The 10,690-nt window shown below is 39.9% G+C and overlaps 1 protein-coding gene across 1 annotated transcript in view; it reads right to left on the bottom strand.

Moving 5' to 3' along the window:
* Positions 1-10,690, bottom strand: part of LOC112474005 (membrane-associated guanylate kinase, WW and PDZ domain-containing protein 2-like) — a 292,185-nt gene that overhangs the window by 847 nt on the left and 280,648 nt on the right. Inside the window, exon 17 of the mRNA XM_025042189.1 lies at positions 14-258. Within this exon, the coding sequence (XP_024897957.1) occupies positions 14-258 (245 nt within the window). The remainder of the gene's footprint in view (positions 1-13; positions 259-10,690) is intronic.

Genomic DNA, 10,690 nt, shown 5'->3' with positions numbered 1-10,690 from the left:
TCTGCGGGCTCGCCGAGCGCTCCCTCTGCTCCCCGAGGCGCTGCTTCTTCTGGCCGCCGGCTGAAAGCTCCTTTGGTTTCCTAACGTCGTGTTCCCTTTTGATATCCCAAGCCGGGTCTGGGCTTATCTGGTGGGAAGGGTCGGAGGGTGGGGCTGGATGTGATGGAGAGAATGGCGAGAGGACTTCTTCCAGGCAGACGCCTACTTCCGGCAGACCTGGGGAGGCGGCAGCGGGACAACTCCAGGAGTTGGGTTCGTCTGCGGGACAGGAAGCACAGGCGTTAGGAACCGCGCCGCGCAGGCCTTCGACGCTCCCGCGACCTCCCTACGTCAGGGACAAGAGCCTTCGACGTCCCAAGCCCCCGCCACCCCCGCCCTCACTGCCGAGAGGGCAGCCGGCCGCACCCGCGGGTTGCGTGTTTGGCGTCCTCATGACCCCAGCCCCTCCCCTCATCGATAGGTCGGGGCCGTGACTGCAGAGCCCGGGCCTAATCCATCCCTTCGCCTTGGCCACTTCTAACTTCCTGGGATGTCATCAGGTCTGACAGCCTAGTGCGTATATCTGACTTGGCAGCACTCGAATCAGTGCTTCTCAAACTCTAGCATAAATCTGAATCACCTGGAGAGGTTGTGCAAAATACAGATTTCTCGGTGGCCAGGCCCAGAGATTCCAGGACAGCACCCAGAAATTTCTCTGCATTTTTAATAGGCATCCAGATGGTTCTGAAAATGGTCCAAGAACCAAGCTTTGAGAAATACTGGTCTGAGTTCTCTGGAAAAAGTTAGGAGAGTGACTTTCTCGACCATTAGGTGTCACTCAAAGCATAATTCTTAGCTACCATCAGATAGTCTGAGAATTTAGATGAATTCATCTAAAAACGTTCATTGTTGTCTTTTAGAAATCATTGTTCTTATTCTTGTTAGTAGTTCTAACATTATGAAAGGCCCGGCATTAAGATAAATGATTCCTTCTAGGAAGTCTAGTTGCAACATTTATTTGGGATTTAAGATCTCTCTACTTTCAGAAAGGATTTGAGACAATTTACAACAACAAAACATACAAGATAGAGTAATAAAAATGAGAAATGATTTTTTTTTTTTTAATGCAACCACTGGTCAGAAGCGAAGTAGAAGAACAAATGCATTAATCTAGGATGAGTTAGGTACTACTATGAGCCCTACCCTTGTTTCTGGCCACTAAAGCAAAATTAAAGCAGGGAAATTCAATGCAGTGAACACTTTTGTAAGGAATATGTCCCCAAACCTTTGGAAATCCTTAAATTTTAGAATATCATTCTAGACCGTAATTTTTCTCCATAGATTTGGTATGTAGTTATGAGTGGAGACAAAGAGGACACATTGATGTCTGAATGCTGGATGGCAGGCCAGGCTCCCTCACAAGCTAAGAGATGCAGTCCCACAAACCAGCCACTCATGGGATTTTTTTTTGCTATAATGTGTCAGAGACCATCTGACCCTTCTGCATACTCAGTCTGTGAATGTCAAGGGTCTACTTTGTTTAAAAGTTGAGGATTCTTTTCTGGTACCTTTGATGCTGATTTATTAAGAGATAAGGAGAGTAAGAGGTCAGAGGGGTGGATGGTTTCAATAATTCTGGCCACCTGTAGAATATCAGTTGTGAAAAAGTTTCAACTTTGATGTGAAATTCGAATGGAGTACTTAGTGAACAATGTTCTCTCTTCCTTCTATCCATAGACTGTTATCCATGATCATGTTCACATAGGGAGTAAGTAATTCTAGAAAAGCTGTAGAAGATCTGGAATCTAATCTTGACTCTATGCATTTACCAGTGATGTGATTTTGGACCAACTACAAGGTCTCTCTGAGCCTCAAATTCTCCCTTTATGAGGTGGGGGTAAAATATCTACCTTATAAAGGTGAGACGTGCACTTCCAAAGGGAAAAGCATCTTGCAGTGGGAGGATTATAATGATTTTCACACATAGTTGAGTCATATTTTTCTTCTGTGCCCCAGTGGCTGCCCCCATATGGACTGGACCACATTAACTAGCATGCTTGCCGGTGAGGTTTTGAATAAGCGTAGTAAGTCAGCCATTCCCATATGCTGTGATTCCTTGTGGTTTTATTCTACCTCACGTATCCCTGGCTATCTCAAAAAATATTCTGAAATCCCCAAATGCAAATGTCTTCAATGAAAATTGGAGTATGTTCTGCTTCTGGCTGGGTTAGAATTTTAAAATCGAACTAACAAATGATAGATGGTGGCAATTCCACCAATATAGGAAGTTATTGCCTGAAAGAGTTAAAAGTGGCCTTCAAAAGGCCTAACAGGAGGATAGTTGTGCACAAGGGTAATTTCTATCTTGGACCATGGTAATGATATTTCAACTTTTCATAGTTCTTTTCCCCACCATTATATCACATACAGTAGAGCCAATTAGTTGTCCTTAAATTATTTCTGAGATACAGGGAGGTTGAGATTATTCACACCATTTCCTGAAGAAGGAATTGAAGCAGAGAGAGATTAAGTAACTTGACCAAGATCACAAAATGGGTCAGCCAGGAGTAAATGTCTGGTTTCTTTACTCTTTTAACCTACCGAGAACATTTTTGTAAGATGTTGCCTTGCAAATAGGATCAAAGCATGTGAAATGGACATTCTCAGTGGCCACTGCTGACCAACAGGAACTAGATCCCATCATTGAATAGAATATTTAACATTTACAAACATCTTCCTTATATTGATAAACTAGAAGATGAAATTATTCAAAAAACAAAAGAATCCCTCTTATTATAAAAAGCTTTCTCAAATGTTTGTTTATAGATCATTAAATACTGAGCAGAAGACACTTAAAGCTAAAATGTTCTAAGCCAACATTGATTAAGGATATTAGTCAGAAATTAAACTAGATCATAAAGTAAAATGATTTAAAAGATAGACACTTATATACGTGGTTCAATAGTTTTCATTTTTCTGGACAAGAATTCTTCAGTTCAACACTAAACAAGCAGCAGGCCGAACCTGAAAAGCTCAGTAAAGCATCAAGGCCAGGTGGCAGGTAGCCCCTTCCCCACCCTGCCCCATCATCTGCCTCATGGAGGTGACATAAACTGTGGTGGTCAGGAAGAACCCTTCTCTAACATTTTCAACTCTAGTTTTCATGAAACCTTGATGCATGTTCTCTTTTCCTTCTATCCATAGACTGAAGAATTAATCACATTTAGTTCTTATTTCTGCAAACCTTATTTTTCTTTCTTTCTCCTTTCCCTCCCTCTCTCTTTCTCTTTTTTCTTGAACCTGACCACTGGCTAATGCATGTGATCATGTCCATTTATGAACTCGTCGTCTGGGAGAACAAGCTCCACACATCCTTCCTGTCTGAAATATTCTAACTAGAATTAAAAATAACAGAGACACATCCTGGAAAGAAGAAATTGGCCACATAGACCTGCAGGAATTTCTGCAGCCCCTTTGTCCAAATAATGTCCCCAGGCCCAATTGTTGAAATCAGAAAGGAGAAAGCCTCTTATTCCAAACTGGCTTCCTCCGCCCATGCCAGCACCTGAGTGAAACAGCCCTAGTTAAAGTCACCAGTGATCTTTCTGCTGTCAAACCCACCTCTCTGTATTTATCTTAATGTGCTATCTCAACACATGTCAACAGCTGACTACTCCCAGAAAAAAGCCGGGCTCTTGGCCTCCATGACACTCCACTCTCCTGCTCTTTGTCCTACAGCTTTGACAGTTCCTTCTCAATTTACTTTGTAGGTTCCTCTTCTTTTACTTGGCCTCTAATGTTGGCATTCCTCAGGGCTTGGTCTTAGGTCATTTTCTTTCCCCATAGTCTCTCCTAGATATTCTCATCTATTCATGTAGCTTTTATAACAACAACAATACTCTCAAATATTTCTGCAGAGCTCTGTGCTACCAGCTCCATGCCGCTATGTCCATCTGCCTACCTGATCTCTCCACTTGAATAGTTCATTAGCATCTTCACTTTAACAAGTCCTAAAAGGAAATCTTTTTTTTCCCCTCAAGTCTATTCTGCACTTTTTCCTTATTTCCCCATCTTGGTGAATGGCACAACCATCTCTTGGAGTCATCCTTGATTCCTTTCTCTCCCTCACCTCACAAATACAATCCACCTGCAAGTCTTATTAGATTTATCTTCAAATATATATGGACTCTGTCAACTTATGTTCACCTTCACTTTCACCACCTGAGATACACGGAAGTCCCTGAAAGAATGGAACTAGTGTGGGCTGCCCTAAATCGTCACAGTTAAAAGAAGACCACAGTGTGGACACCTTTCATAAACTTTTGGGGACACTCTTAAAGGCAGAAAATTAAAAAATGAATTTTAGTGTTGTTCAGACAAGAGGAGTGTAGCATACTACGAACCACGCACCCTCCTTTGAACTCAGAGCTCAGGAAACAAACCTAGTTACTATACCCGAGAGGTGGGCTTGCTGAGCTATTGTTTCTCACATAGGCTACTCTTTACTTCTCTTTACTTTTACTCTTGTCTACCTCCAGTGATTCTCCCTACAGTATTCACAACATTCTCTTTGAGATATAAATCAGATCATACCATTCCCTTGCTTAAAACTTTTGGTGGATTCTCACTGTTCTTAGATTAAAATCCAAAATTAGTAACATGACCCACCAAAGCCTGCATGCTCTGGCCCCTGTCAGCCTTCTCAGACTCATCTCCTTTATCCCCTATTCTCTACACACTGACCTCGGTTCGCTTCCTCAGATGCACGAAGCTTATTCTCCATTCTGGGATGTCACTGCTGATCTTTCACCTGGAAGATTCTACCCTAACTGTTCACATGGTACATTCCTTTTCATTCTTTAGGACTCTTACATGTCACCCCAGGGAACCCCAACCTACAGCAGATATTCTGTTATCTTCAGGAACATCTCGTTTGTATTTCCTCATAGTATTTATACTTTGTAATTATATGTTGTCTGCTTATTTGATTAAAATCAGTCTCAATTACTAGATTGTAAGCTTCATGAGGGCGATGACTACACTGATATTGTTTATCACAGTGGACTTAACACCTAGCGTACTGTTTGACCCAAGAATAAGTGCTCAATGAATATTCGATGAACAAATAAATCCATTTACAATTAGAAACGAAAGACTTGAAACCAAATGCCAACTTGAGGAAACACTTCAGGGTAAAAGATCTTCATTTAAAGAACAATCTGCCCCAAACAGGTTTGTGTCTTTGACTTTTATAATTTTTCAGAGAAGATGGTGGTGAAATGATACTGTATATTTGAAGCGGGAGTAGAAATAAATAAGTTTGGAAGGAAAAATACAGGAGGAGGACTCCAGCAATAGAAAGTGCACTGGGACAGGTTCTCGGGTTTCATCAATGTTCCCTGGGATGTAGCGGGAGAAAGAGAAGCTCAGGATCCAAGGACAAGTGGCCAAGCTCCCCTGACTTTTAGCAGTTGTCCTCTCTCTCCTCAATCTTATATCCATACATTGTTTATATCCAGACATCGTTTAAAGGAGCTCCATCCCTGGGGAACCATTAATAAATGTGCCAGAGGGGGTTCAGATGAGTCACAGATAAGAGAGACCCTAAATATCTTACACTCCAAGGGGCGGGGGGGAGAAGCAAGCCCCTCTCCTGTTAGAATCAAGTTTCTTCCCCCTTATTGTCAGTTCTAGCCAGTTTGGATCTCTCTTAGAACACAGAGTGATTAATGTATAATTATATATTATAAGAATATAAGTATACATATACCATTATCTTTAAGTTAACAGCTGTACAATCTCTTAAATTATCCTGTAGAAACCTAGCAATATTCAAAAATAAAATGCACTCTTTCACTTCGTAAGCCTGAGATTAACAAACAAACAAACAAACAAACAAACCAACCAACCTACCTCACCTAGTGTGTTGCAACATCTTTTTTATTTTATGGACTATAATCCAACTGACAGTGACCAGAGAGACGATCCACTAGAAATAAACTACTTATTGCAGTAAATAAGTACCTGCATTATTAGTTTTCCCAGGTGGCTCTTATCTCCAGCAAAAATTTGTGCAGAAGAGGAAAACGTAACTCAAATCAAGGAAGAGTTAACTCTGTCTGGTGCTGATGGGTAAGGGAGATCCCCTCAGAAGGGAGCCAGGGATTGTCTCAGGGGAAAGATGACCTGTATCCTGCCTTACATTTTACCTGATAGCCTTAGGGATTTCAGCTTTGGGCTGATAGGTCCGCCAAGCCCTGAATAAGGGCTTCTGCTCTTTTTCTGTCAATACAGCCTGAGACCAAGAGCCTAATGGCTGCCTTTGGATTAGGGTGTTAGGAAGGTAATAATAATAATATTACCACCATTGGTTATGACTAATAATAGCAACAGCTAACTGAATGAGATGCTTACTAGGTATCAAGTATTCTTCCAAGCCTTTGAAATGCATTTATTCATAAGAAAACTTGCACATTTTACAGATGAGGAAGCTGAGGCACAAAGAGGTTAAGTAACTTGTTCAAGAGTGCATAGCTGGTAGGTAATAAAAGAGTTATTGAATGATTTATGAAGTGGGTGATGTTTCCACGAGCTCAGCTGAAACACTGTGACTAGACTCCACTATCGTTATTGAGAAATGGGGCTCATCTCTTCTTTTGGGGAATTATGACAGAAACTTCCACTTAAAGTGATTGTCAGAGGCAGACCCATCATTATTCCAAATAGAGACTCTGAAATGCTATTTGTGTTTGAAACTTGGACACAGAAGGACAGTCATCATAGTTAGGGTACTGATTTGTGAAAATGCTGGAAGTATGAACTGGAATCAGAGAATAATGGAATTAGATTTCTTAAGGTCGGGGATAATACTATGAACTTTGAAAATATCCCTCACAGTGTTATACCTTAAACCTGGATTGAATTGAAAATACTCATACTAGATATTTGAAACATTGAGTTAGTTTGAGACATAAATATTTTTACTGCTCAAATGAATACAATTATTCTGCAAAGAGATTCATGGATTTGGTTTACTTCTTTTTACAAAAACCTTTCCTGTTGCAACCTACATTGGCTGGGTTAGAATACTGATGTGGTTGCATTGGAATAGATTTTCTTCTAATTTAGAATATTATGGGAAAATATAAAAATAATTAGAGTAGATCAAAAGACCGTAATGTGAAGTCATTTGGTGTTCAAAAGAAAAATCTTTTAAGGATGTGTTCAAACCATAATGGTTCATTTGGATCTGTTCAACCATCACTAAGGTTATCGCTTTTTGTAACAAAATACAAATAAGAAAAATGTGCATTTAAAAATTTTAGAACAAATTATTTTACTTTGCTTCCGCTCTTTCTAAACCGTTGTTTCTAGCCTGGAGGCATTGTTAATGGCCTTCAAACATGTACTTGTTTCACTTTTATTACCAGTGAGATGTAAACTAGGTGTTATAAACATAAATAACTTTAAAAATTGTGACCATATTTGCTTAATGATGCTTCACAGTTATACTCATTGTGAAAGTACAATTAAAAGTGCAGTTAGCTGTAAACCTGTGGCAAACTTTAACCACTTCCATGGCCGAAAGGGCAAATCCCAGGGCTAAATGGAGCTGCTAATGAAGCCATCATTGGCTGAGTACTTCACATACACCAAGACCTGCATTGTATGTATTACATGCATTATCTTTTAATCCTCACAACAGTTCTAAGAAACATGTTGCTATTATCCCCATTTCATAGACGAGGAAACGAGGCTTAGATAAATTAAGCAATTTGGCAAGACCACTCAGCTAGTAAGTGAGAATCAGGACAACTGACTACATAACTCCAGAGCCCAAGCCCAAATCACGAGTCTCTTCTAGTGCTTTCTAACGTTTTCCACATCAGGACACACAAGGAAAAAGATAGTATTTAGGCTGTGCACTGAAGTAGACACGAAACCAATCCCGGTCTGACGATACCACTCAAGCCTTTCTTACATGCCCCATGGACTAATGGGAGTCAGTATCTCAGAAGTGGGTCAGGGGAACAGATTAAGATATTCAGCTCTATTTTTCCATAAGTTAAAATCTTGCTAACCCGATTGATCTGGAGATGTGGGAATGTCTAGGGATCAGTTTCAATTAGTAAAATATCTGCATTACAGGGTATATGAGAAATATGCTGGTTCATTTATTGTAAGCGTGTTTTGGAAAGAAACACATTCTTTTTTTTTTCAAATCAAATCTTAAATGAAAGCCCAATATGTAAAACAGATAAAAACAGGAACTGCTTTGATTAGGTGGAGTGGATCCAGAGCCTCTTGCCATTTGCCCCCACTCCCACCTGCATCGCTCTAGCCCATTTCTGAGGACCCTTGAAGCTCTTACAGAACACTCTGAAAACCACTGCTTGAAGAAGCGCTTGTTCAAATGCAAAAATCCACACTCAAGGGGTGGGAAGAGGTGAAGGTCAGGAAAACTTTGTTTAATATGTATTTTTTTTCTCAGTACTAGCAGTTGGGAATTGAACTCCAGAGAAGGGAGACATAGCACAGGGAAGATTCGCTGCAGTAAGGGGCTGGAAATGTGTGTAGCACAGCTGAGAAGGCAGACTTCACTTTTCCATAACTTTGCCTGGGCTGGCTTAGTCACGTGGAGCTTACAGTTCACAATCCTACAGAGTAGAGAGTGACCTTGTCTGCCTTGAGGAAAAGTGAGTAAGCAACTTGTGGAAGAGAGAGTGTCAATGGCAGGCCTGGATTCTTGTAGTATTGCCACTTGGTGTGAACTTGGGCAAGTCATTTAATCATTTCCAACCTCAATTTCTCAGGAAAATTGAGAATTGAGAATTGGAAATAATATCTGCCCTGCTTCCCTCCCGGATTTGTGATGATCAAATGAAATAATCTATATGAATGTTTATATACATGTTAGCCATTAAATTTATAGTTGGAACCCAATTTTTAAAATGGTCAAAAGATTTGGATTGTCACTTCACCAAAGATGATACATAAATGAAAAATAAACACATAGAAAGATGCTGAACATCATTAATAGCAAATTGCAAATTAAAACTACAGTGAAATACCAGTACACATCTACTAATATGCCCCCCCTCCCAAAAAAAAAAATCAAACGTGAAAATAATGTGGAGCAATTGGAACTCTCATATGTTTTTTGGGGGGAATGAAAAGTGAAACAGCCACTTAGAAAACAGTTTGGCAGTTTCTTAAAAGGTTAAACATTTAACCATACAATTCAGCAATCTCACTCTGAGATATCTACACAAGTGAAATAAAAACTTAACGTTCATATAAAAATCTGAATGTGAATTTTTGTAGTGGTTTTACTCTTATTCATCAAAAACTGGAAACAACTCAAATGTCCAACTGGTGAATAGATAAGCACACTGTGGTATGATGGATGATGGGATAGTACTCTGCTGTAAAATGTAACAAACTTATACACCCGAGAGCATAAGTGAATCGCAGAGGTGCTATGCTAAGACAAAGAAATTGGCTTCGAAAGGTCACATACCGTGTGATTCTCTCTATATGACATTCTCAAATAGACAAAACTAAAGGGGCAGAAAACTGATTAGTGTGGGGTTAGGGTGGGAAGGGGCTTGATCACTATGGAGAATGAGAGAATTTGGGGGGATTATGGAACGGTTCAGTATCTTGATTATGGCAATGATTATATAACTGTATGTTTTTTCGAAAGGTGACTAAAAAGGGTGAATTTTACTGATGTAAATTATAACATTTTAAACAATATGAAAATTGTGCTAATAAATTGTTTTTAAGCCTAGTGTGAAGAAGTCTTTTAAAATTGGTTACACCTTTTGCAGATAGTGTTTCCATCACTAATTTGCTTAGTAACCTCCCTTTTCCCCTCACCACGGGACTAAGGTAAGTCTCAGCCTAAAGAAACCGATAATGAATTCTGAGTTCACAGAGCCAGCAGAATCTGAATTAAAGAAGTTTTACTTAATCTTTAGAAGGCATCTTTAATCCCAAAGCTTTTCTAGAATTGTGTTCTTCATCACAGAAATACAGCTCTGTCTTAAGTGGCAGAGCAGAAATAAGAGATGAGGATAATCAATCATAAGTTGCCTATTTCATGGGAGAAATGCTGAAACTGATAATAGCCACTTCTTGCCAAAGATGGAAGAAGTGGAAATGAGCTTCTCAGAGGAGATTCTTGGACTCCAGCTAAACCTGTACCTCTGTGGTACCCAGACAAGATCCCTTCATCAACCACTGGAAGCCATCCAGGGCAAGACCCAGGCATAAGATTGATCCACTTCTAGACTGAGGCCTCATAGTGATATTCTCATCAATATGTCCGCAGGGAATGAAGTCTCTTTGTAACAATCTGGTTGTTTAAAAGCAAATAAATTAGTGGAAACAGAGATCCTGTGCCTGGAACCATCTAATGTTGTTGTCATACTTCATCAAGGTTATCTTTAGACAATTTTTTTCTGTATCCAATTTTATTTTTCAGAGCACTGTCTTCATATTAATTTCTCTCTCTGCATTGGGGCCCAGTAGCCAGATGCTCTATTCATCCTTTTTTTCCCCCTTTAAATATAATTTATTTATTTCTGATCATAAAATACAGGGAAGCAGCAAAGGCAATGCCTGTGACCCCTGGTTGCATATCTTCCCAGCCTGTGAGCATCTGTAAATACCAGTGTGCCATGCAGGCTCAGACTGCCCCCACAAG

Source organism: Pteropus alecto, unplaced genomic scaffold (genome assembly GCF_000325575.1).
Source record: "Pteropus alecto unplaced genomic scaffold, ASM32557v1 scaffold69, whole genome shotgun sequence".
In the NCBI taxonomy this organism is placed as follows: domain Eukaryota; kingdom Metazoa; phylum Chordata; class Mammalia; order Chiroptera; family Pteropodidae; genus Pteropus; species Pteropus alecto.
Note: the sequence above shows the minus strand (reverse complement) of the source record. Positions and strands in the feature narration are given on the sequence as shown.